The sequence below is a fragment of the Chiroxiphia lanceolata genome, chromosome 24 (assembly GCF_009829145.1).
Source record: "Chiroxiphia lanceolata isolate bChiLan1 chromosome 24, bChiLan1.pri, whole genome shotgun sequence".
NCBI lineage: Eukaryota > Metazoa > Chordata > Aves > Passeriformes > Pipridae > Chiroxiphia > Chiroxiphia lanceolata.
Window position 1 is genome coordinate 4,086,078 of NC_045660.1, and position 27,680 is coordinate 4,113,757.

General features: G+C 48.6%; 1 protein-coding gene across 1 annotated transcript in view; it reads right to left on the bottom strand.

The window, feature by feature from the left end:
• Window positions 1–3,998: 3,998 nt before the first annotated feature.
• MAN1C1 (mannosidase alpha class 1C member 1) overlaps window positions 3,999–27,680 on the bottom strand; it is a 64,566-nt gene continuing 40,884 nt past the window's right edge. Inside the window, exons 4-13 of the mRNA XM_032709790.1 lie at window positions 25,278–25,393; window positions 23,110–23,190; window positions 20,795–20,889; window positions 16,431–16,554; window positions 13,864–13,957; window positions 10,255–10,370; window positions 9,847–10,066; window positions 8,164–8,336; window positions 7,094–7,209; window positions 3,999–6,374 (exon numbers count right to left, since the gene is read on the bottom strand). Of these exons, the coding sequence (XP_032565681.1) occupies window positions 6,254–6,374; window positions 7,094–7,209; window positions 8,164–8,336; window positions 9,847–10,066; window positions 10,255–10,370; window positions 13,864–13,957; window positions 16,431–16,554; window positions 20,795–20,889; window positions 23,110–23,190; window positions 25,278–25,393 (1,256 nt within the window). The 3' untranslated portion in view covers window positions 3,999–6,253. The remainder of the gene's footprint in view (window positions 6,375–7,093; window positions 7,210–8,163; window positions 8,337–9,846; window positions 10,067–10,254; window positions 10,371–13,863; window positions 13,958–16,430; window positions 16,555–20,794; window positions 20,890–23,109; window positions 23,191–25,277; window positions 25,394–27,680) is intronic.

Here is a 27,680-nt window from a genome sequence, read left to right on the forward strand (position 1 = left end):
CATTTTCACCCCAAACTCTTCTACCTCCCCGTGTTCTCTGTGCCCTTCAGGTCCATCCACACGGGTGTCACGTTGTTGTCACACCGTCTCTTAGCAGTGGCTCGGCCAAGATATATATATTTTGTCATTTTAATCTTTCCTCATAACTCAGCCTCCTGCTCCTCCGCACACGCAATCCCGAAATCCCCTGATTGCAGGGGAAGATTTAGTGCCGTTTTCTGCCGCTGCAGGGCGAACAGCACAGAGTGTTTGATCTCTCCAAGGGTAGCAGGAAGTGTTAGCATTTAATCCTTTGAAGCTTGTGCCGTTTCCTAAGCCTGCCTAATCATTTTTGTTTTAGGTTTAAAGAGCATTTCAGATGGAGATGAGGAGAGCATGACCAAGCCATTAAGAGAGCAGTGGTGACTGCATGGAGGAGGGAGGATGAGGATGGTCCCCCTGGGCAGTGCAGGATGGGAGTGGGTGGTTTTCACCAGCAAGCAAAACTTGGGTGGTGTCTTGGGCCGGGACTGGGACTTGGGACTGTTCCTCTCCCTACCACAGATCCCCACACAGCCCTTGATGTTTCTCTGGTAGTGAAGGTGAAAGCTTGGGACCAGGCAGAGGAGCCCAAAAAACAGCATCAGCTGAGAGCTGAGTCAATTTGTGAATCACATCAGTGTTGTTTCACCTGCACAGCCAAGGCAGAAAGGAGAAGCTTCCTTCTGCCAGCTCCACCATAGAGGAAAACTTCCATGAAACTCTACAGCTGCTCTTCACTCTGCACCTCCCCGTCCATCACAGAACCTGTGCTTGGGCCATGGGAAGGAGATGGGAGGAACTGGATTAGCAGAGGACTGAAATGGTGTCTGGGAGCAGAGCCAGGTGTGAATGAGGTGAACACTCAAGCACTTCAGATGTGCTTTAAAACTTCCCGGCCCCCTTAAGGTGTGGAGAGCTGTTGTTGACCTCAAATAACCCAGCACGTACCTTTACAGCACAAAATGTAACAGGACAAATGGACTTGGTTGTCTGGGAAATGAGCAAGAGCAAGAGGTGATATGAGATGACAACGCCTGGAGCTTCCTCGGTGGAGGAGACCTGACAAGGTTGGTTGGCAGAGCCGAGGTGATCCTGTTTAAATGAGAGGCTCATTTTACAGCTGAACCATTTCCAGTGTCATCAGCCACAACATAAAGATGACAAACGGGAGAATTATTTGATAGGAAATAGAATGAAAAGACAAAAGGTCAAATAATTCAGGGTGTCTGCTGGGAGCTGATCCTCCTCAAGAGAGAACAAACCCAGCAGCTCCTGGCTCTGCACTGCTGGGTCCTGAGATTACAGCACTCAGGAAGAATGTTAAATATCCAGACTTGTGCTGTGTGGCCCACCCAGGCACACCTGTATCAAAGGGAATCCCAGAAAAATAACAGGGAAGACTTCCACCGAGAGAATTCACCCAGCAGGAAAAACTATCCCAGATTTTCCCTTTGTCAGGAAGGAGAAAGTTAAGAAAAACAGCGAGAAATTGGTAGCAGGGATGAAAAACTTAGAGCAACCTTTTTTGCAGGAGATGGATGGATTTTCCATGTGTCAGAGTACAGGCAGTCACTCCACATTCCAGGGCAGCACGCTGGGAGAGCAGAGGAACCCTGTCCTTGTTTCAATCCATGGCCCTGTTCCCATTGCCTGAAACCCTGGATCAAAAGCCAAACCCATCACAGAGCAATGGAATGAGGCTGTAAAACCTGAGCTCTGAGCTTGAATGGGAAAAGCACCTGGAAACAGAACCCCCCTCCCTGGGGAAGCAAGTCCTGACCAGACTGAGGCTCAAAAACATTAATCCTCTGGAAACTGTAGGGAACAAGGAGTATCCAAGTCTGGTTTCACCTGGGGCTTTTTGGAGGGGACGAGAAAACCAGAGGTGACAAAAGCTTCACAGCCATGGAAATCACAGAGTTCATCCCAGGAAATGAACGGCCAGCGAAGGCTGCGGAGGGAAATGAAGTTTGAGACATTTCAAAGTAAACCATTTAGCTGAAGGGCAAGAGCCAATTCCCACGTCTTGCATTCCTGACTCCTCCCTGGCCTTTCCTACTGAGGAGGAACAATCCAATCTGTGGGTCACTTACAGTCCGGACACCGTGGCTCTCCCTGGATGAAATCATTCACAAAGCAGGTGTTTTATTGAGAGGACTCCCAGCTCCAGCACGGTACCTGCTGGAGGCTCCACAGGGAATGAAGCCAGAGAGCCAAATGTGATCAGGAGGAGCTGCTGGAACTCTGCTGGCACTGGGAGCCAGTGCTCGTGCATCACATCTGAAACAATCAGATAAGTAGATCAGATCAAAACGTATGTGGAAAAATACTCTGGCTGCCAGGCTTTTGAATTCAATAACCAATTCTGCTGAAAGCCTTCCAAGGGAATTTAATAACGCCGTAAAAATGAAGTGTGGGTTACAAAAAGATGCATTTGTTTTCTGGATGGTTTTGTCTTATCTCCGTGTAGGCCGGGCGACAGCAGCCTCAGCGATAGGGATTAGTTTTCATCTCCACCACTAATGCAACTTTCTGTTATCAGAACTTCATTTTACAGGAAATTCCTCCTGATATAAAATATCACATGCTCTGGCGGTGAAAATTAAGATGGTAATCATGGCTTCTGAATTTGAATGTAACAGGGGAAATGGGCAATAACCCAAGCTGATCGAATTGCTTGGTGGCTCAAAGTAGGGAAAAAACACCAAAAAAGCAACAACAGACAACAGAATTCCCACTGATGTCCCACACGCCTGGGACAGAAAGGCAGGAAAGCAGCTCAAAGACACACATCTTCCCAGATCCTCCCATCAGACATTTAAAGCCAAACCTCTGGTTCAACGTGACACCCCATTTACTGACCTGCTCACAGTCTGGAAACCGAGGGGTTCCCCCCTCTGGGTGGACAGAAATCCCACCCACCCACCTGGCAGGAGGAATATGGGGCCAAATCCCACACAAGGCTCCCAAGTTCTGCTTGAGCAGGAGCCTCCAGCCAAGGCTCGAGGAAGGGAAGGGCAGAAGCATTTCAAGACACCAGCAGGACAAACATTTCTGTTACCTGCCTTGCTGTAGGACAGAAAAATCCTGGTCATGGATCAGGGCCAGGCCTTGGAACAAAGCTGATCCTTGGAATAAATCTTTACTCCCGCTAAACACAGGCATGCTTAACTTGATGCCTGTGATTAATCCCCTGGCCCCTGGGGATTTCAGTGGATGTCTGGGAGCACAGGCAGAGGCATTTGCAGATGTGGGATGCCACAAACAAGCTCCTGCTCCCTTGTGCGGAAGAGAAAACAACCACAGAGTTTTAATGTAACACCAAGCACCTATTTCTAAAGGAAACTAGAACCATGCTGTTTATTTTAGGGGTTTAAATTTTGCCAGGCAAAGTGTTCTGAGTTACTCCAAGAGCAGGACATTTTTATTTAAGGAATTCCCTTAATCCATTATAAAAATCCTCTGAGTTAGAACAGCTTCCTGGTATCCAAATCTCTTGGATAACACAACTCACTCCCAAGATGTTTATTTACCAATAACCATTCCTCTAGGCCAGGCTTACCAGCCAGTATCTTTATCCCCTGGATAATGCTAAGTCCCCATCTGACAACCTTATTTCTCTTGGGGAATTACAAAGGCAGGAATTTAGAAACAACATTTTTTTGTCTTCACAACCTGCTCGAAGCAACTCCTATTTTCCCCAGTCACTGAATGAACCGATTATCGAGAGAATGTCACAAGAATGGACCAAAATGTTCCATCCTCAAGGGCCACACAGCTTTGCAGTGATCAGAGGGAATGCTGATCCCAGATCCAGAAATTCAAGAGAGCTGGGAATTGCTGTCCATACACTGGCTGGATTACTCTAGAAATCAACATCATCTACTGTGCAAAACTCTTTAAATCAACCAGTACTGTCACCTAGTTATTCCAAGCATAGTGTAACAGGTATTTTACAGGACCAATCCGAGGAGGCATTTTATTTTACAAGACTTTTATTCTGTTTCACAGATTTGACTATTACAGCAGTGAAATTATTACAAGTGACTCGTAACACTTAGCTCCAAATAAAAGTAGAAAAACACAAAAAACGATGAAGGAAAGTTAAATGAGATGTGTGGTAAATGTGTTTTAAGAGCACAGAAAAAGTATATAAAAATACATTAGGATCAAGGATTTTGCAGAGAGGTTTTGGTTCAGTTACAGTTTTGACACCACAGAGTCACAGAATCACGGAATGGCAGAGGCTGGACGGGACCTCCAGGGTCCACCTGCCCCAACCCCCAGCCCAAGCAGGGCCACCTGGATCCCAGGGCTGTGTCCAGGCAGCTTTTGAATATCTCCAAGGACGGAGACTCCACAGCCTCCCTGGGCAAGCTGTGGCAGAGCTTGGTCACTCCCAGGGTAAAAAAGTGTTTCCTTGTGTTCCCTGTGTTCAGTTTGTGCCCGTTGCCTCTGGAACTGTCACTGGGTTCCACTGGCATGAGGTTGGCTCATCTTTGCACCCACCCTCCAGGTCTTTTTATACATTAATAAGATCCCCCTGAACCTTCTCTTTCCAGACTAAACAGTCCCAGCTCTCTCAGCCTTTCCTCAGAGGAGAGATGTTCCAGTCCCTTAATTATCTCCTTGGCCATTTGTTGGACTCTCTCCAGCCTGTCCATGTCTCTCCTGTACTGGGGTGCCCAGAACTGGACACAGCACTCCAGGTGTAGCCTCACCTGTGCTGAGGGGAGGAGAAGGAACACCTTTCCTTGCTCCAGCCTTCCCCCCCAGTCTGTGGAACCTGGGAGTCCTGGTCCTGCCAGTCAAGACAGAGGCAAAGGCAACATTTGGTATCTCCACCTTTTCCATGTCCTGTGTAACAGGTTTCCTGTCTTGTTCAGCAGTGGGCCCTCATCTTCCCAATCTTCCTTTTGTATCCTATTTTCTTACAGATGCCCTTCTTCTTGTCATTGACATTTCTGGTTGAATTCAATTCCATTTGGGCTTTAGCTTCCCTAATGTCAGCCCTGGATGCTCAGACAATGTTTCTGCAGTGGTCCCAGGTTACCTGTCCCTGCTTCCACCCTCAGCTTCCTTCATGTGTCTGAGTTTGACTGGGAGTTCTCTGCTCATCCACAGAGCCCTCCTGGCATTTTTGCCTGACTTCCTGCTCACTGGAATGGAACTCTCTTAAGCTTGGAGGACATGACTCTTGAATATTTACTGGCTTTCTCAGGCCCCTCTTCCCTCCAGCTCTGATCCCATAGGACTCTTCCAAGCAGATCTTTGAAGAGGTCCAAGTCTGCTCTCCTGAAGCCCAGGGCTGAGCTTGCTTTTCCCCTCCTTCCTGCCCTCAGGATGCTGAACTCACCAGCTGCAGCCAGAGCTGCCTTTGACCTTCACATCCCCAGCGAGCCCCTGGCTGGTGTGAGGTCAGCAGAGCCCCTTTGTTGGCTCCTCTGTCACTTGGGGGAGGAATTTATCATCAATCCACTCAAAGAACCTCCTGGATTGCTCATTCCCTGCGGTGTGTCCCTCCAGCAGATACTAGGAGGGTTGAAGTCCCCCATGAAGACAAAAGTCTGCAAATTCAAACCTGATGCTGCTCCTACCTGTCTGTGGAGGGTCCGATCCTCTTGTTCTCCCTGGGCAGGTGCCTACAGCAGACACCCACTGTAAGGTCATCTTTCCCTGTCCTCTCTTTAATCCCAAGCCCTGAGCTCTCAGTTGGCTCCTCATCCATCCCCACACACTCCACATCAAGGGCAACTCCCCTTCCTCATTCTCCTGCCCTTCCCAAAGTGCCCCCAAAGCCCACCACCAGAAAGCACAGTATGTTGAAAACTGTTCATTAGAAAGCTGATAAATCCAAGAGCATATAAAAGGCAAAAATGAAACAGAAAAAGGAAAGGAGGATGTGTGTTTGTGTGTGTTTGTGTCTATTTTATGGCAAACTTCCAGTCCTTTGGCCACTATAAAGCAAAATCAGTGGATTTCATATAAATTCTCTGTATAAAGGAATGTCTATGAACTGTGTACAATATGGCCCAGAATAAACATCTCATTATCAGGCTAATAGAGCTCCTCACAGAGGAAAAGAAGGTGCTTACATCATGGTTCCATCTTCCCAGTAGAATACTGTCCGGAATTGGACTAGTGCCCCAAAATACCATTTTAGGAACAACAGGAATTCCTTTAATGGAAAGGAAAAGCAGTGACCCACAGAAGCAGGTGCTGGGCAAGGGCCTCACTGCTGCACAGCTGCTTTAAAGTTCGTGTGGTTGACTGGCAGGGGATGAGCCTCGGTGTTGAACACCCAGTCGTCCAGGGACAGCACGTCATCTTCACAGAACAGAAGATAGAGGTACCTGGAGCCACAGGGCAAGGAGATGGACACAAAGGGAGGTCAGAGGAAGCCCACGTGGGACCCCAAGCACACACAAGCAGCAGGACTGTGATGGGGCTGCCATTGCCCACAGGTGTCACAGTCTGTGGTGGCACATTTCCCGACCCCCTGGCTCACTCTCCTGCTGGAAACCACCACCTCTGGGGCAAAAGGGGGTGGGCATCCATGCTCAGGCCCCCCCCCCCAAACATTCACACAACCAGCAAAGCAGATCTGCACCAAGGGGCAGCAGATTCAGGCCACAGTCGTGCCTCCTCTGAGTGCAGGACATGAACCTGGCAGAGGACAGGGCTGCCTCTTAAACCATCAGAGGCAAATTCAAGGGAGATCAGCAGTCAGAGCCACCCACTTAGAGCAGCTCTAAGGCACAGAAGAGTTCTTTAAATCCAGCACATGAGCAGGAACCTCGAGAGTGCCAAGGACAGCAGTGGTTCTACAGCAGGAAACTGCCAAAGCTTCAGAGCACCCAAAGCCTGCCCAGTTTCCCCCCCAGAGCCACAGAATGGTTTGGGTTGGAAGGGACCTTAAAGATCACCTCCTTCCAACCCCCAACCATGGGCAGGGACACCTTCCACTAGAAGAGAAGACTTCCCCCTTAGTACCAGAGACTTCTTGCAGACCAGAGTGTTGGTGCTGCAGGAATTATGCTACTCTGAAAGGCCTCTGTGATACCAGACTTACTTCAGAGTCTCTGCGAGGAAAAAACTCTGTTGCATGTTGTCGTGGGTTGGGGTTGTGGTGTAAACATCTCTGATGCCAGAAAAACCAGCTTCTACTCTACAGTGTTTTTCCAGGGCCTGAGAAAGAAAAAAGAAACCTCAGTGACACACAGCAGTGTGGAGCAACTCATTAATCATCATCAGCTGCATTACCAGCCAGCTGTACAAATCAAATTCCAGGTTTATCACAGCCTCTGTCCCTCACTGAAGAGTGTGGTGATTACTCCAGACTCTGGGAATCAAGATAGCTCTAATGAAATAGTAAGAGAAACATCAGCCACCTAAGTTAGGTGATTGATTGACCTTGACACCACAGAAACAGCAAACTCAGATCTCCAGAGGCAGCTCAAGCTGTTTATGGGGCCTCTTTTCCAGGGCAAGCACACAAATGACAGTTCTGCCACTGGAGCAGCCCCTGCCAGGACATGGGGCAGCAGCCAAGGGGCTTTGCATGAGCTGGGAATGGGTGAGGGGCCTTCTGGCTGTGAGGTCTTTGTAGGAAGAAGACACAACAAAGGACAAAGGAAGCTTTGCTGGTTTTCCCTAGTTAACTACAAACCAGTGGTGCTGAGCACTCCAGAGACTTCAAACACAAGGCTGACTCCTTTTTGCAGAGGGTTTTTCCATTAATAGGAGGTTTTGCTCTTTGCAGCACTCCTGTCCAAAAACCTCCACTGCCCTGACTGACTGTAGCCCAAAAGGAGGAGGAAACATCCACAACAATCAGTGGAGATGCCACACCAAACTGAGCTGTTTTGTGTATTCCTGCCCCATTGCTAATGCAAAATCACAGGGCTGAAAGGGACCTTAAAGATCCTTAATTCCACCCCCCTGCCACAGGCAGGAACACCTTTTACTAGACCAGGTTACTCAGAGCCCCATCCAACCTGGCCTTGAACACCCCCACTAATGTATCTCAACACCTAACACGACTCGTAAATCATTTCTGCTTTTTTTTTTTCTACTGACCGAAGGAAAGATTTCTGTAGGAATCCAGCAAGAAGGTTATTACCATGACTTCTTCAGGCTTACCTTGACCACCTCCCAGCCCCACTGCCTGTACTTGGGGTCGTGGGTGAGCCTCCACAGGTACATGTAGCTCTCCACCACCTCCGGCCGCAGGATGTAGTAGCGCTCGCTCAGCCTGGTTGCCATGGCTTCACTCCCGGCATCAAAGCGAAAGGCTTCGGGGCCCAGTTTGGTATCTGCCCAAAATCACACACATGCAGGAGGACAAAACAAGTAAAGAGACCATCCAGGTGCTCTTATGTTGCTCAGGGCTGCCAACATTGAACAAAGGCTTGGATGAGCCTTTTCTTCTGGTTCGCTCGCAGCCTCTTTGGAAAGGAGACAAGGGGATGATGGGGAAGCTTAACCAACTTCACTGGGCTTTTATAAATAAAGCATTAAGAGTACCTTGGTCTTTTTGAGTGTCCCTTACATAAGAGGGACACTCAAATCTCTTTCAGGCATTAACTAGCACTCAGATCCCCATTTGCAACACCTGTTTGAAAACAGGGAAACTGTAGAGGTTGCTTATAAGGTTGGCCAGAGAAGCTGTGGCTGCCTCATCCCTGGAAGTGTCCAAAGCCAGGCTGGACAGGGCTTGGAGCAACCTGGGCTACTGGAAGGTGACCCTGCCCATGGCAGGGGGGGGAACAGGGTGACATGCACAGAGAATTCCTGCAGAACACTGAGCCTGCTGAAATGCCAGCACTGAAACACTGTGGGCAGCTTGCTGCTGGTCCTTTCTGAGCTGATGGATGTTGCTGAAGGAGAAAATTGGCTCCAGGCACTCACACCCAGAGGGTTGTTAGTTCATGTGGCTTGTTTTAGCTCTGCAAGTGTTGGGGGGGGGGGGAGGAGTTATTTGCAAACATCATTTCATGTTAGCTGGAAGTTTACTGGGCAAACGTGCTGGACACCAACTGCCAATACGGGCTTGGGGATGTGAGGAAGGTGTGAAGCAATCTTTGCAAACAGTTAGTGGAGGCAGACTTGTGCCTGACAGAGTCCTGGAAAGCTGCCTCGTTGCCTGCAGCCTCCCAGGAGCTGCAGAGATGCCTACAAAGAAAGGAGTGGTGTCCAAAACAGCTCCTGCAGGCAGAGAACTAACCCAGTCCTTCATTCATCACCAGTCCCTGCTCTCCCAGAGCACTGATAAGCAATGGGGGATGAAACAAATTTTACTGAACTTGTGAAATGAAAAGACTCAGCCTCTGCTCAGACAGCTGGGAAAGGCTGAGCAACTTCATTTTTTTGGTTCCTACCAGCAGCTGCAGGTCTCCAGCACTCCCCTCTTGGGCTTCTCAGCTGCTCTGCTCCATATAGTGGGATGCTTTGCAATTAATCTCTGTTAATCTTCCCTTCTTGTCCACACAGGGATGTGAAAGGACAGACTCAAACTACAGTCCTGTTGGGAGAAGGCTGGTTCTGTGACTGGGAGGCAGGACTAGGATTCAGCCCTGGGTTCATTTCCCAGCTCTGCCACAGGGGCTGACATCTGCCTGTCCCTCTGCTCCAGCTGCCTGCTGTGTAAAACATATTGCTGTCTCCTCTAGATACCCCAGAAAAGCCAAGTGAAAACCACACACAGGGATGCAGACGCTGCTGGAGCACAAAATACCCCACTGCAAACCTCTGCCACACAACCCTGAGCCTCCTGAGGCTGTGGGTGATCCCTCACTCACACTTCCAGGCAGCCCACGGATTTACCTGAGCGTGCATAAGACTCGTGACATGTGTTTGTTATTTCTGCAGCCAGATCCATGTGCCTCTGCCTCCTCTCTTCTCCAGCATCTTCAGCTCCAAGTGCAATCATGCCCCCAGAGAAACAAGCCAAGTGGCCCATTTTGTGGTCCAAGATGCCTCCCCTCCATTCAGCGATGTAGGTCAATCCTCCAGCAGACTTTTTGACCAAATGCTTTTCTATTGCCTAAAGGGATGAAAATCAAGGCTTCAAGATACTTAGTGGACAGTAAGTAAAACTTACTCACTAAGTATTTCAAGATACAGGGGTGAACACCAAGGAAACCCACAGATCCAAGATGTTCTGAAGATCTGAAACCCTCCTGTGAGCAATGTCCCCCCCCCAAAAACACAGAGCAGCAACCTGCTCCTTACCTCTAGTGCATCGTCGTACATCTTTTTAGCTTCCAAGTCCTTCTTGTCTGACATCAGCCAAGATTTGATGAGATATTCATAAAAGCTGTCCCCAAGCCCCCCAATGGAGACGTGGTCTGTAGTGGGAAAGCCAGAAAAGAACCTCAGGTTCATGACATACAATGAGCAGTAGCTTTACAAAGGGGAAACAACCACGTCCTATTTAATGCCCTTGTTCTCTCCTTCCTCTTCCCAGTTTTCCTGGGGAGAGCTTGCAGCATTTCTTTTTCAAAGGGGAAGAAAGGTGGAAAGTGCAATCAGAAGAAAAATGTCCTGTCATTTTACAGAGCATTAATATCCCTCACCAAAACCATTCAGAGGTCTTATTTTACAAGTTATTTATACTGCAACCTGAAGATGCTTCCTGTTTATGAAGTGATCATCATAAATCCCACCCTCATAAACCAAGAGCAGTGGGGGGGGGGGTGTGTTGATAGATCTCCATGTATATGAAGCCCCTGGGAGCTGTCTCCCTGCCTCAGGAAAGGGAGAATGTGTGTTCTGTCCCACAGAGCTGCCAGCAAGGGGCTGCTGGAGGGACTTCTCCATCGTGCCATTTGTATTCCTGGCTCACAGTGGGACTCTGTGCCCTGGGGAAGGCTGGGGTTGCTGGCGTATTAAAATGATAAAGTCAGGTACAAGGATGTGCACTGAATATCTCCCTCTGCAGAAATCAGATTTCCAAGGCTGTCTGCTCAGAGAACACCCTGCTCTGACCTTAGGGGGAGATGCTGAAGGATTGCAGTGCGAAATGGGCACGACAGCTGCAGGTTTGTGCCCGGGGGGAACTGCTGGATGGATTTATGGCTTGAAACAGTACCACGGAGGGAAGAGCAGCGTTCACTCTTTAAGCAGCCAAGCACTCCCCTTTCTAGGAGAGCAAGACAAATTACCCACCGTGGACTAAGCAGCCCCTGTTAATTAACAGTGTCCACCCCTGGGTCTGCACCATCCTCATTTCCAAGGGAAGCAGATGCAGCAGGTGTTCGGACTTAAACGTTCAGATTTTTGTTTTCCTTTGCCTTGTACAAATATAAAGTCCCAAGGCTTATTCTAAATGCTAAATCTCACCAGCAGAAGAAATCAACAGCCATGCATTTTCCTGACCTGAAGAGCAAACATCCCTGATACACTGTGTCCAATGATCCACGGAATAATCCAAAGCAAAACAATGGGATTAGATGCATGAATTCAGTGGGGGAAAAAAAAAGAGAGGACAGACTATTTGCAAACACCGGCTGCACAGCCTGTCTTTAAAGAGCAGCTCTGTGATCCTAAGTGTGTCATTCATAAAATCACCAAAGCAGGAGCTCTGGTACATAATTGCTTTCCATATGGCATCAGCTTTGCCAGCGTTTGCCTCCCAGGCACTCTGCATAAACAAATCTCCTCTTTCAGCAGGGGACTGGGCTTTAATTTTCTAAAGGTAACAACTGCACTCAGAAGAGGTACAGCACAGTCTCTTCATTTAGGAGATCTGCTCATCCAACCAGGTCAGAGATACACCTTTTAAGAAAATCACAGCAATTTCAAGAAAAACGGCTTCCTGCAAAGAGCTTTAATGGCAAGAGAGAAGATGAGAGAAGATGAGAGCCTGGCACCTACAGGGAACAGGCTGCAGCTGCCTCCCTGCTTTGGTCCTCATCTCTTTCTCACCAGATGCAGAAGGGGCTGATCATTCTTTTCACTCCTTGGAATATGGATTGAGATCACAAGGTCATAGGATGAGCAACTGCCACAAACAGCCTGTGCCATGGGCTGAAAGTCTGTCTGGGAGTCGGGTTATTTGCAGGCTTTGGCATAGATCTGCCTATCCCTGAACAAGTAATCAGAGGCTACTTTTAATATGCTCTGAAAACCAGCAACAGGCCTCTCTTTACGTCAGCAAGGGGTGGGAGCAGGTCAGGGCAATGAAGTGAAATCTGCAGGCATAAAATAGAATTAAATCAGTGGCAGAAGAGATGAGTGCTGGGTATCCAGCCGAGAATCGTCCCCACCTGGGCTAAGAGCACAGCTCCTCAGTTTCCCAGAGATTCTGTAATGACCAGTTATGGCAAAGCCAGGCACTTCTCCTCCTCTCAGCACCACCAAACAGGCAGAACTAATGCTGGTGTCTGGTGGAATGTACAGCGTGGAATTGGGAACTGCCACTGGGAATAACCTCAAGGAAATGGGATCTCAGGGTGCAGCAGGGGACGGGAGATGAGCTTTTCAAGTGGAACATATAACAACTCTGCAGAGACAAATGCAGAGGGGAAGCTGAACTGCTTACAAAGGGATGGGATAACTCTGAAGATCAATTACTGGGTTGAACAGAAACCTGTTTTCTTTCCCCATGGCCCCAAAGGACAGCTCTGGTTTAACGGGATAACTGTGACCATCCAAGACACTTTGCTGGGATACCTGTCAGTCACCATTAGAGGTGCTGATGTGGCAGCTGAAGGTCAGGGATTGCTCACAGCCACAGCTCTGTCCCTGCCTCAGCCACACAACTGCCTGTCAGGTACCATCAGAGCCATTAATACAGTTGGAAAGGTCTGGAGTGATCCAGCTGAACAAACAGTGCAGCAAGACATGGAGACACCAGGTAATGTAAGGACTAAAAGCAACCTGCCCAGACAATAAATGTAATCCACTGACAGGTTCAAAACATCTTCTGCACGAAGAGACTTTTCATTCCTTTGACAGAGGAACATGAAATCCAGCAAGCAAAACAAGCAAATCAATAAGAGAGCAGAAGGTTGAGGTCAGAGCAGCAGAAGTAGCACCTCCTGTTCCTAGCAGAGGGCAAACTTGGGTGATCCAAGAAGAGGGGTACAGTCTCTTCTCTGGGTAGGGAGGGGGCTGTGTGTGTAAAGCAGGAAAGTAAATAACCTGTCCCTGGGCACACTGCTTCTAATATTTCCCTGCTCTTTTCTAGCCCTTTCCTTGTTATTGCTCCCCTTTCATACCAGGGCACTTAATGCCCACACCTCCCGTGCTGGGTTCTCAACAAGAGGAAAGAAAACATTCCTGTCTCATCCTTCTCGCACCCAACCGCACGATGCAGAGGTACCATGGTAACAGGAACAGGAGTGCACACAGGAGAATGCAGCCCCGGATCCGAGGGGGATCCAAGACTCTTACAAGCCCTCTGCCTCTCCAGGTGGCTCCTTCCTCGCTGCAGCACATTCCAGAGGTAAATCTCACAGTGCTGCTGCTCAGCCTTCCCGTGCAGCTCCCGAGCAGGTCCACGGGCTCTGTGCTGACTGCAGGATGAAGTCTTAAAGAGATGTGCTGATTTCTAATATCTGTGTGATGGACCATGTACCATTATCCTCCCCCGTGCAAGAAAGGCCCTAATTCTCTCTGGAAGGTGAGACACTCAGCTGGAAACAAGGCTGATGGAATAAGTGTGCAATTACTATATTGCATCTTACAAATCGGGCTGTATTATCCAATCACATGTGTAACAGGCTGCCTGACAAGACATTTTCTTGGCTTGCTGCTCTGACAGTTGCTACTGCTTCCTGAGGAAAAATGGAAAGACTGAAACGCTCCAGGCAGGGCTGAACACACAGAGATACCTACGCTGCACCCAGTTCCCTGTCACCGGGCTGAGGAAGTTGGGATAAAGGCCCTGGGGCTTCTCCACTCTGTTGAGGACTCTGCGGATGTTCATCACCTAGGAGAGATGAGAGACAGAATGGTGTTACTGCTCTGCTGACAGAGCTGGAGGCTTGCTCTGTCACCAAGGTCTCTAATGCCTCAGCGCTGATCCCTCCTGAACAGGCACAGCAGCCTGGAACACTGGGATCAGGCACAGCCCAGTGACAGGGCTCTCTGGGATGGAGAAGCTTTTGGGCTGGACTGCTCAGCCCAATCTTTATCCAGCTCTGTGGGATTTTAGAAACGATTCTGAAAACCCTGCAAGGCCCCAGTTGAGCAGGCAGTGGAAGCAGTTCACTAACATGGTCCAGAAGCAATCCCAGGGAGACCTTATAGCACCTTCCAATACCTAAGGGGGCTACAAGAAAGCTGAGAGGGACTTTTTACAAGGGCATGGAGTGATAGGAAAAGGGGGAACGGCCTTAAGCTGAAGGAGGTCAGGTTTAGATTAGATTTTAGGAAGAATTCCTCCCTGTGAGACAGGGGAGGCCCTGGCACAGGTTGCCCAGAGAAGCTGTGGCTGCCCCTGGATCCCTGGAAGTGTCCAAGGCCAGGATGGACGGGGCTTGGAGCAACCTGGGCTGGTGGAAGGTGTCCCTGCCCATGGCAGGAGGTGGAACTGGATGATTTTTAGGGCTACTGCCAACCCAAACCATTCCATGACTCTGTGATTCTGTGACTTGGGATCTGGGTGGAAATGTGAAACGTGAGAGATGTGGAGGGTGATTTTTTCCATGATCCAAAGGGAAAGGAGTGGCAGGGATGAGTGACTCACACAGCACTAAAATTCACCACGTGGTCACTTAGCATGATGAATTGGGGCCTTTAATTTCAACGACAGGCAGCTCCTTTAATACCCCCAGAACAGCCACACTTACTCTCTAAACCCTCCCCTTGGTTTCACTCCCATTAAATCCAATAGGCCTCTCCCATAAGGGACCCAGTTAAATGCTGTGCAGCATAAATATTCTATTATAACCTACAGAGCAGCTAATACCCTCTAAACCTTTTATAAAATTAGACAATTTGTACGCCCAAAGCTGGCTACAGACTTAAGTCGGTGCTTGCAAGTAAGTCGTCAGGCTGCATAATATTTACTGAAGTTTAGGAGCCTGGCATATTAATGACATGTTTGAATCAAAGACACAGATGGACTTCATTCTTCCTAAAATCACAGGAGTCCCAAGCTGTGAGTTAATGAGTTGATCGGTTCCTCTGCAGCAATTTCCCACAGGATGGGCTGTTTGAGCCCACATCATCCTATATTTTGCCTCTCAGAGGGTGTCAGGATGAATGTGATATATTTTCTGTGCACACATCAGCTCAGGAGAGTCCATTAGAAAGGTTTTGCCCTTTTCCCTCCATGGGCTTAGGAGGAAAAGAGGAAAACATATTAGGCTGGGGACAGAGGCTTGACCCTGGCTCGAAATGCCACACTTTGAGACTGGAATGTAGATGCAATTCTAGTTTTCAGCAGTGCATCTCCCTGCCCTTGTGTTTTCTGTGCTCATCTCTCCCCACACAACTCCCCTCCCTTCATTTCCTTCACACACATTTTCTTTCCAGACCACTGTTCCCTTTACTGGCCTTTTCTCAGCTCCCCCCTTCCTCTGAGCAATTTGTCATTACCACTGTCCTCAGGAATCTCTAGCTTGTCTCTTCAGTTCAAATCACCAGTCTTTCCTCATCTTCCTTACAGAGTTCCCTAGGTTCTTTTCCCTTCACCCTCTGCTTTTCTCTCCTGCTCACCCCCTGACATTCCTCTTGCTCACCCCACCCTTATTGCTTTCCATACACTCCATCCTAGTCTCCACTTTGCTCTCCCAGCTTCTTCCTCCTCTTTCTTCCTGTCTTTCCTTCTTTGTTTCACATCTGACAGACCTGCACTGGACATACCCTGGAAAACCATCATTTTGAGCTTTTTTTTGGCAATCCTGTAACCACTGCCTGTTTTCACCCTGCTCTGGGACTTGGGACAAGCCCCATTTCCCTTGGGCTCATAGGAGCAGTTTGGATTCTAACTGGAGCAATTTGTCTCCCTCAGAGATGGTTCCTGAGGGACGAGCAGAAAAAGCTGATGAGTTGCTGGTATTTATTAAGATGTTCTCACATGCACTACAAGATCAGCTGTGGAACAGAAAAGCACAAGGTAATGTATAACATTAATAGATTTTCAGTTAAAGTTACACAAAAGGATGCAGCATGTCGACTGTCAGGCCTTTCCTACACAAAATAACCTCTGTAGAAATCTTGCTGGCTGGAGCACAACATTTAATGCCTGTTCAGAGTCAAAAGCTCTGCAAGTACAAGGCACTGCTGTTGGGATAGCAGAATTAACAATTCCCTGTGCAGTCTGCATCCACTTGATGGTTTAATTTTGGCTGTGTCCTTGTCTGAGCAAAATTGCTACAACGTCACACACAGGGGGAAAAACATCCCAGAATTATGAAGAGACCAATTCACTGAAGACCAAAGTGGGAAGTACTTGCCTTTTCTGCAAACACCGGGTTGCCAGAGAGCTCGGAGAGGTGCAGGAATTCTAAGTGCAAGGTACCAAATTCTGCCAAGATGCTGCTTCCAGCTGATGCCCAACCCCAGCTCCAGCTCATGCCACTGCAAGGAGAGAAAAGGGAGCCTTCATTGCCAGGAAAACACAGCCAAAGCCCGAGGTTCCCCCTGCCCCAGTGCAGATCTCCCTTTGCTATGGGCATGTGCTGCACACCAGGTCTCAACAGGGGCCATGGAAAGGACACACACAGATTTTCAGGACTCTCACAAGGAACAGTTCCAGTGGGATGGAGCAGTAGTTTTACAGAGGATTGCTTAGAATTGGGCTAACACACATACTGGGAAAACACATTTTTTGTGGGAGAGGAATCCCTCTCAAACGGATCAGCTCCAAGCAAACTTTGTTAGAACGCTGACACCCTGCCCTACACGAGACATTCTGGGGTAAAACATGTCTGCAAGCAGCTTTGGGTTGAACTCTCACATCTTCAATGTCCTGATATTTTATGGAGAATCCAGACAGTCCCCAGGCACCTTGTTTCAAGGAGACCTCACAGTCTCTGTGTACGTGGCACTGACATTCCCAGTGTGTGCCCGCTCACAGGGCAACATCGGGGAGAGGGGAAAGGTGCCACTGGGAACACCTGACTGGAAGGAAAAGCCACGGGGAATCTTAACAGGAGAAATCTGACTCTGAGAGCACCCCACTGGTGCTCATCTCATGTGCTTTGCAAGAACAGCAGAGCACTACAGAAGGTGGCAAACACTGCGTGAAGAAAGGCAGTTACACAAAGTGCCTTCGCCCCTGTGTTTGATGCACTGGGATCCCTTCTCAGGTTCTGTTTGACTTCCCTCACCTGCCAAATCCAGGCAAAGAGAGAGATCAGCACTGAAGCAAAGCAAGGGATCGATTTTGGGGATGAGGAGGGCAACAATTCTCCCTTAAATCTTAAAGAAAACTAACCAAAGGATGTGGATCTGCTTTTACATTCGACCGCTTCCCCCTGGTACCCCTCTGCTCTGTGCCCTCTGAAACCTACTCAGACGTGACAGTGTCCTTAAGAATACAGGGTTATATACATAAGGACCTCGAGCCCTGGTCCCAGACCAGCCTCTGCAGGTGCTGGCCCAAGGAAGTTTGGCTGAGCCACCTCAGACGTGACGCAGCTTCGATTTTCCATCCCTTCGCAGTTAATCCCCGGGAGGTGACAGCTTTCCAGGGATGGGGGTGGGGGTGACACTAGATGGCGCCTGGAAGCTTGGCTGGGAGAAGAGAAGGGTTTGTTGTTTACAGGAGGCGAAAACTAATGATCCTTCCGAGGAGGAGGGGAAAAGAAAAAAAAAAAAAAAAAAGAAGTTTTCCCTCCATGTGATATACGGAAAACCATTCCAGGTCCAGAGCTGTTTGTTTCGCCTCCAGACAAAAAGAGCCATTAGATAAGCAATATGTTCACGCTGTTTCAAATTGCTCAGTCACTGCCAAACGTCAGCCTGCCCTGCAAAATGTCAGGAGGCTGCAGCACCACTTTTCATTTGGAAACGCCGAGTGCAGCTCAAATGGGCACCCCAATAACATCGAGGGTTTACGGCAGAAATGCTCCCGTGCAGGCAGGAAGGGCCCGCAGTCTGACCAAGGTGAACGTGGAATTAAGATCACAGTGGCCATATCTGCTGATCCTGGCAGCAGCTGGCCCTGGGCTGGGTGAGCTGAACAACCCCACAGTGTTCACACACCTATAAACAGTCAATTACTTTTTCTTTATTTACTGCACCGAAGGGACGTTGTAACCAATACGATCTCACAAACAGAAACTGCCTTCCCAGCCAGCTCAGAGCAGGAGTGCTGGAAGCAGCCAAATGGGGTTGTGTTTGTTGTGACAGCGGCTATGTGGGGTCACAGCGGCCGACACAACCCTCTCCCAGGGAACTGCCCTCCCAAAAACACAGCCAGGCATGGAATGTGCTGCCGGGAGCCCGAGCCTTGGGTTAAAAATCGCAGCAAAACTCCTGGGGAGGGGTCTGGGGGAAACAAGAGTCTGTCTGCAACGTGTCCCTGGGTTAAAGAGCAGCGTGGAATGACTCTCTGGAGGAAAACATTTTTTCAGCATTGCAGACTGGGCAAACTGGGTCTTCACAGCTGCCCTGTTTTGTAACATCTCAGAGGAAGCCACTGTTCAAAGGGGCTTGGCCTTCAAGGGAAAAGAACGTGCCCAGAACTCTCTTTATCCTCCACATAAGTGGGTCTCCCTTAAACACTGTCTAGTGCAAGCATGGACTGAAATGTTGCATCACCTCCTTTCCCTCATGGAGATCCAAGGCAGCAAACCAGTGCCAAGTCAAGAGAGAGGCCAGCAGAGAATGATGAGGAAAAATCTGGAGGTGAAGAGGGTTTAAGGGAGATGAGAAGGAAAGCAGGGGCCAGGGATACAGCACAGAAGGCATCAGGAGAGATATCACAGAGCAACACAGAGAGCACAGAGCAGCAGCTGGAGAAGACAAAGTACTCCAGGACCTGGCAGACAACGTGGCAGTTGGAGCAGCAGGATGGAAAACAAGCCTGTGTGAGATACGATCCAGTGCTCGTGGAAAACAGGCACAGGGAAGGACATCAGCGGAGAGGGGACACAGAGGAAAAGGTGGTGTGAGCTGATAGTAAGAGATAAAGCCAGTTGGCCATGGAAGAGGTGGGGGGGGGCTGTCTTTGTGCTTGGGCCCTCAAAAATATGCAGAATTGTCCTAATGCCAGGGGTGTTCTGATTCAAATTTCTGAATGTCATTCTTAACCCACCCCCCCGAGCAACCACCAACATAAGCCCACACACGCTGCAAGACTCTCCTTTTGGGATGAAGATGTCTCTCTGGAATTAGCAAAAGTAGAATTGGAGAGAGAACTCCTTCTTGCAAAACTCCTCTGGGCTTTGGTTTGGCCCTGACTTTGTGTCAGTGTGCTCTCACAGCATCACCTCGATCTCCTCCTCTGCTTCCACTTCCACACGCTCCCTCACACCCAGTAAATCCCTTCCCCTTTGGGTTTACAGCCTTTGGCTGTTCATCATGTTCCTGCAGCAGTCAGACTATGGATACAGCTCACTTCATCCCTGCTCCTAAATCAATTGATACTCCAACCCTCACAGCAGTTTCACGGCCCTGAAGCCAGAGCTCAAGGCAGTAAGAGGGGTTCTGGATGTGGGCTCAGTGTTATGTTGATTTTCTTTGCTCTTAGTCAAGGTCATCAGCAAAACATTTTGGGAATGTCTAGGCAGACACAGGCTGTTTCAATTGTCTTCACAAAGGGCAGGGGAGGGTTTGGCATTTCTGTGAAAGGTTAGCCTCTGCCGAGCCTTTATCAGCTGCAGAGGAGGCAGGATGTCTCTTCTGTAAAAAGAGACAATTATAGTCGTGGTAGTGGCTCAAATTTTCACTGGGATCATGAGCACATACGACAAACGAAGGGTGACAGTGATATTTGAGCAACGGAGCAGCAAGAGCCAAATATTTGGAAGTCTTGTGCTTCTGCAGAGCCAAAGAGGAGATCTGGGCTAAGAGATGAATAATGACTTTCATGGCTGCTGCTCCCAGTTTTGCAAGAGGTGAGGATGAAAGGCTTTTGTTAACCCACATTTCCTGCTGTCTGTCTCAGCTCTTACCCGGGGGATTTGTTTGGAGGCATCAAAACCAGCAAATCAGCCCTTATTGGCAGGGAGCAAGAAGCAGAGACCAGGAGTGCAGCCTCCAGCTCTGTCTCTGCTTGCTGACAGACCTCCAGCAGGTATTTAACTCAGCTGCCCCAACGCTCCCCTCTGGCCTGAGAACATCCCCTACCTGACACAGAATGTTGGGGCTCCAAGGGAAGGACACACCTGGCTGAGTGCTGCTCACAGGGACAACACCAGAGGATCTGTATTTTCCCCTCTTTTCAGCAGCAAAACTGTCAGCCAGTCCCATCCACCCCCTTTCCCACTTTTGCCAAGCATGAAGCCTGGATAAATTCACATGTATCTAGCTGGGCAGACTGCAAAAATCCACGCTGCGTGCAGACTACAAAACAACCTTTCAAAGAAAATGAGAGTGAGGAAAATGCTATTGCAGCAGGGAGCCCTGCCAGGAGGTAGAGGGAGAAACTGTGGACAGCCCAAAATTAATAAAACACAGCTGGGTTTGACTTGAGTCACCTGCAATCTCTGCCAAGGCACCTCTTGGGTTTGAGTTGGCAAAACAAATGACCTCGAAGAATCTGCACTAGAAGGGGGCACCTCTGAGGAACTGCTGCTGTTTCTGCTCGAGCCCTGGGCTTTTACAAATGCTCAGCACTAAAGGGACATGTCTGTAAGGACGTGTGTCTTACCTGCCCAGATTTATGACGCCACGTGGGATTCCAGTGGGGGTGTTAAAAGCTGGCAAAAGTTTCTCTCCAAGTTCCAGAGCTTTACTCTTGAACACCTGTTAAAAGAAGAAGAGAGGATAAGTGTCTGAACGATTCCTTGTGAATAAGAGTCACTCAGGATTCTTTCAAATCCGCTTTTTCAAGCACACCATTATAAAAATCTGCAAGAATCCCCTGTTTCAGGTGTGCTGCTGCCCTGGTTCCACTGATCTGAACCAAGAGTCACACTGAATTTTGGTATCTTTCTGAATTTCCTCTAAAATCTACACTAAACCTGTGCCCAGTCCCCTGCCAAACCCTCAGCCTGGACAAGAGCTGCCAGAGCTCACAACACCCCCAATACTTTGGCAGTAAGTCCCTATGATCTGAGCTGATCCAAAGGATACTCTTTGGGGACAAATTCTTCCCTTTCCCAGGGTGTCAGAGGTGAAATGACTGAATTAAAATCAAAAGAAATCTTTCTAGGGTGAAGCACTGTTAAGATTTACAACATGGGTTTGTCCAGCTTGTGTCATCTCCTGTTGTAAAAGCCTTGATTTCCAAAGAACAATCTTTCCCTTGCAACTCTTTTCCAAGAGGGATTCATGGTTTCATGGCTAAGCTGCTCCTTTTCCATTTTTAATGCCTCAGTTTGGGGCCTTCAAGTCAAATTATAGCTTATGGTGGTTTGCAGCACAGGGCAACCATCTACAATTATTTTGGGACAAACTGATACAAGCACTTATCTTTGCTCCAGAGATTAGTCCTGATCAAGGGAAGCCTGTAAGTGACTTAGGAGATAAAACACAAGCCTTTTACCTCTAGCCCTGTCATGGTAGTGCTCAGAAGGCAGGAATTTATTGCTCTAAAAATACAGCACTGAGGAAACCTGAGCTCTCCTGTGGGCTTGCAGACCTTTGATACACTCACAAGGAAAAAGGGGGTTGGTTCAGAAGGGAAAGCAAGAGACAGGGCCTTGATTTTTGCCTTTCAGCCCAGTGACACTGACTGGGTAAATGACAGGCACTGCCCTGGCTGCTGAGCATCACTGCTGACTGGACTTCAAGAGGTCACTGCTGGAGTTTTATGGTTTAATGTGGTTTCTTTTTTGCTCTGTTGATCTGAAACCTGTTGAAGTTGTCACTGAGACAGACTCCAAGTCAGGGCACTGAGTCTTTGAGAGTTTTCCCTGGAGGGAAATCACGGAGAGAAGTCATTCCTGGAACTCATTTAAAATGCAACTAAAGTAACAGAGCTGCTCCTGTGACTCCTCCTCGGATCAATGGTGTCACTCTGCAGTGAGGAGCCATCCCACCCTGCTATGGTGGACAGGACCCAGCCATGGGCACTGAGCTGTCATTTAGAGCCAGTCCTCCAGTTCCTTCACTCACAAAACTCCCCCCTAAATCAGAGTTTCTGCTCACCAAAGACTTCCACCAGGGCAAAGGAATAATCTCTTCATCTCTCTACAGCCAGCTGTAAAATTCCAGCCCAGCCACATTATAAATCAGATTATGGCATTAAGCCCTGGCCCTGGCCAGGCTGAAGAGAAAGAAGGGAAGTGGAAGTGAGAGCCTCCTGCTTTACCCAGGACTGCAGGGGGATGGAGCATCCATCAAAAGGCTGCTCCACCACGGTACAAGGAGGGGCTGTGACACCCAGCCCACACCTGCAGAGCAAGGGGACGTTTTGTGGAGCTGTACCACTGTCACAGGAGTTGGCAGGACATAGAATCTGACACTGCTTTGGGTTGGAAGGGACCTCAAGGAAGTTCCAACCCCTTTCCACCAGAAGGTGTTCTAGGAACAGTTTGCCAACCTCCTTCCCTGTATCCCAGGGCACTTCATCTCAGAAACTACTGCTAGAGAGAGACTGTCCAGGCAGAGTATGGAGCACCTGCCCCTCAGCAGTTGCCCTCCTTAGCCCGAGGCAGAATCTGGAATGACGTTTGATGAAATCTCACTGCCCCTTTAGAACAGAAAGGAACAAGTGCAAAGACAAAGATCCCTGCAAATGGCATTTCCCTGGGGAGCAATGTGTCCAGCTGGAAACATGTCTTGCTAGAATTGCCCACAGGAGAAAAGATCTTTGCAAATGAGCCGTGCCCGGTGTGTGCAAGGTAATTATGCGAGGCTTAATTAAAAGAACATTAGCGGCATTTCCATATTCACAAAAAAAGATAGGTTTAGCCTGTTGTTATGGAGGGGATTATCTGATGCTCAGAGAAAAGCTGCTGGAGAACCCTTTCAGTTCGTTACAGGGGACTGTGTGAGGCACAAAGAGCTGCTGGTACAAACCTCTTCTCCAGTCAAGTAGTACGTGGCCAGCAGCCCTCCGATGTAGCGGATGTTCACCTCGAACAAGGATGCTTCTCCATTCTGAAAAGACACGAGGATACACTTGACTGCAAAGTCTGCACAGGCAACTGGCAGCCAAGGGGGAACAGATTGTAGGCAGATCCCTCAGTCTCCCAGTCCCCACCCACAGGGTAGCACAGCTTTTTGCCCAAGATCTCACAGCGCTTTATTTGCTCCGCAGTGACAGGTGGAGTCTGAAGGGAAGAGAAACACCCAAATTGCCCCATTTATCACAACACCTAAGTCAGCCACCATGGCAGATGTGTTGTCCAGCCAGCCCTTTCTTGGGTTAGGCCTTGCAAAGAGCTGTGAGTCAGTTTAGGGTAAAAATTTACCCCTTAAAGTGTTTTTATTTGATGAGGAAACTGTGCAGCCCCGTGGAAAAAAATACTTTTTCCATTTTCTCGTGAAGAGGGCACTGCATCAGATGGATGTGACACAATTCCTGCTTTCCTTTGGGTAGATATTTTCAGTCATTCAAGGACTCACCTGTGTGCAGGCTGGGAGAGGACCAGAGCCTGGTCATATTAAGGGACAGACAGGCTGCGTGGTATTCGTGTGCCCCACACCCCACAGAGCAGACACACGTGGATGTGGTTCACTGAATCCCTCAGGAGCCCACTCACCTGGAACAAGTCCTGCTCTGCCAATTCAGCTGATGATCAGCAAATGTCAAAACAATTGCATTCAAAAAGGCCTACAAAAAAATACCTGCTCCTGGCTATCAAATCTGCACCATGAACGATTCCTTACCCTCACGCAAACACACGAAGCCAAAAACCAGAAAGATCTTCCACCAACACAGCACTCTGAGTGAGCAAAGGGGCACTTGAACCTCTGCACTACCCTGCCCTTTGCAAATACCTGCAGGTCACAAATCACAGCAAGTGCTTTCTGGAGATGATGAGTGCAATTGCATGAGACAGATCACAGCACCCGATTTCCAACAGAGCTTGTGGGCCTTGGAGTTCCTGTCTCGCTTTTCTGGACTATTGGAGTTCCTTGTACAGAGCCAATATTTAATTAATTTCCCTCCCTGACTCCACCAATCAATCCATAGCATTCACTCTTGTCTTTACAGATCAATCTATTCTGCAGACCAAGAGTAGAAGCTTTTATGAAATCCAGATAAATTATATCCCAGTTGATATTGTCCCTTGTTTATTGATTCAGTAACAGACTGTGAGACCATTCACCAAATTCATCAGATGTGGTCTGCCTTTTATGAATCCACGAGTGCCAGTCATGCCCTCCCAAATGATGCTTTTCTAGAAAGGCAGCTGCAGGCATTGTTCACATGGGAGAACCATCTTTCATAACAACTAGACTGGCATTAAACAAATAAAACCAAACTGCACTTTGGTTTTAACATTCTCTGTGTGCCACTGATGAGATCCCATCAGCTGGGCCACGAGAAATGCAAGAGCTGGCCTGGAGGCCAAGGCAGAACTGTGACAAGGGATGGATAAGGGACAGCATCCTGCAGCTGACTGCACTGCAAGGCATGTGCTGCACCCAGAGCCCCAGCACGTCTAACACAGCTCCCAAAAGTATCTAGGAGAGGTTCAGAAGCCACAGAGAGAAGCACCTCTGGCCATTTTTAGAGGTGCTCTTCCTTCCAAACCTCTGCTCCCACTCTGCTGCCAAGGTGCCACAGTCCCACTGCACAAGTCCCAGCAGCGACACATCAGCAAAGGGCCCAGACAAGGAGATCTGTGGTTTTAATCTTAATCTCAGCATTTGAAACAGAAACCTTGTCTTATCACAGGCAGACATTTAATTGAGATGAAACAGAACTTGTTCTTTGATGAACAAAACTTCCTTGGAGTGTCTAATAATTACAGCTGTTTTCATAACCCAGACCAAAACACAAAACCATTAAACACTGAATCTTATTTTCAGCCAGACAGGGTGAGTCTGATCTGGTGGCCCCTGGCTGGGAGTGAATCATCGTAGTCCCTTTGGCCTTAAAAAGAAAGTAATCAGTTGAGTGGTTTCTTCCCCCCCCAGACTTCATGGTTCCCTTCCCCAAAGGATTCTTAGAGAAGGCTGTGATCAGAACTGGCTGTTCAGGTGACACAGACAGGCATTCCCAGGAAGTGACTCACCACATTCAAGTCAAAGCTCTTCTCCACCCACTTCTTGGCTTCTTGGAATTCCTCCTCGAGTTCCATGATGTAGAGGGTATCTAAGGCATCGATCACAGTTGCTCCTCGAAGGCCTCCTGCATGACAAACACAAGGGAGTGATGAAGCCCCACTCACCCCATCCTCTTCAGCTCCAAATCCATCTGTGGGAGCTGGCACAGGCAGCAGCTCCCAGCCCCAGTACTGGGGATGTTTGGGTGGGATCCAGACAGGCCATGGCCTGGGCTGAGATCTTCTACCAGGACTAGTGAGCTCTGCCACCCAAATTTGGAGAGACCCAATTTTCAAAGGCCTGACACTTCTGGAAGAATTCCCCCAAGGGACAGCTCAAGGTCCACGCCTGAAGCCACCAGTCATGACTGCAAGCCTTGGCCTTTTTTCCAGTCTTGTCTTGGCCAAAGGGGTTGGGCAATTCCAGCTCTAATCTTTGTTTACCTATAAACATAAATTCAGCCTCTTTCCAACCCAGTTACCAGCACAAGCCCCTTCTACGTGACAGAACTGTATTTTTATTGTGCAAGAGCATCCAAGGCAGGACCTTGATCCTCCTGTCCTGATGCAGGGTTGTTTTTCTGGGGCACAAATCCTTTTGCACCATGCCATGACCCAGGCTGTCCCACCACCAGCATATGGACAGAATACTCCACAGAAAGGACAAAAGCCACCCCTGGAGGCTGAGAGACCAGAAACCAACCTCAGTGAACCCTGAGCAGAGAGTGGGTGACTTTAGGGACCGGTCCCTTCCTTTGGCCAACAGAACAGTCCCTGTGAGCACACTCACCATTCCCCAGCAGGTGGCAATGGGACACACAAGGCTGGAGTAAATTCCAACCAAGTACTTGGACCAACCAGGTCATTAATGTAAAAAACTTCATGCCAAGCATTGTCTCCTGCAAAAGGACCACAGGAGAGCTCCTAGTGAGGCAGAATGCAGGGTGTGTAGGCAGACAATCTCACAGCAGTTGAGATGAAAAGGAATTAGAGATGTAACAACCCTGAGTTTGGAACACCTCAGCACTGGAGTTTGATTTCTGTCTGGGTTGGGTTCCCTAAAATTATTCCTGGCACGGGACAGCAAAGGGAACGAAGCACATCATGACTCAAAAACCACATTCCTGGATAACTCAGCAAACACAAATCCTCACGTGGAGGACTCCAGTTTGGGATGATCATCAGTCATCCCTCCTGTGGATGTAACGCACCAGGGACACAGGCGTGAAGCTGCCTCTGTATCACCATCAGCGAGCTGGGCCCACACACACACACACTGCTCAGCTGCAGCCACATTCCTGCCCACCCCCTGACAGCCAGACCTTTTGGAATCTCTGGCAGCAAAGACTTGGATGAACTTCAGCTTTCATTTCTGCAGGAGAAGCTGCTCCTACCAGCTCTGTCCCCATCATCTCCCTTTCCAGCAGAAAGACTCTCACACACTGCTGTGCCCAGGGATTTTCCTGAGACTTATTTCTGTTTGGCTCAGGTCAGTCCCTTCTTCTCACCAACAGACTTTAAACTACTATCCCAAATTCCCCCAGCGCCCCCAGCCTTTCATTGCATGCTCAGATTGGTTTGGCACTTTTGTAATACCTTCAGTGTTACTTCAATTCCTGTTCTGCTTAAGAGAGGAAAACCCAGCTGGATGCACTCTTGGGGAACTACTGCAGAGGGGAGGGGAAGGCAAAGGTGAATCAGTTGTCATGAACCCTCAGAATTTGGTCTTTTCTTATTAAGGGAAAAAAAAAAAACGACTGTGTCTGATGAACATCATCCCCAGAGGAGAAGTGCTGAGATCCAACAATTCCATGTCAGGCTCATTTCTGCTCTCAGCATTCCTCTTCCGTAAGGAAGGATCCTGCCTTATTTTGTTGATGTTACAAGATTGCAGTTTTGACACTTCTCAGCCAGCCAGCACATCATTGCTTTAATAAAAACCCAACCAAGACTTTACTGCTCAACTACAGATTGCTGCCTTTCGGATGCTGTCTGCATCAAAAGCAGGAGCTGTGGAAAAGGATGGAGGCAGTTGAAACAGCCTCTAGAAATCCATTTATTCCCACAGGCTTGGGAAATGATCCTCTAACCGGAGCCATCTCCGAGGGCGCAAGAGATGGAGTCAAACAGTCACTAGATCAACTGGTGGGTCCTAAAACACAGCTGAGCTGATGTGGGTCTGGAGTGCTTGCCAAAAGCACTGATCAGGAAAAACAACACCATGGCAGGCAGTGCTGCTTTTATCAACCTTAATGAACCTTCAATATTAATGATTATGTGATTTTTATACACTTTCCTATTAGCGAGGAGAGACACGACACGGACGCAGGCAAAGCATTTAAAAAGAGAAGGAAGGGCAATGCCACCTGAGGC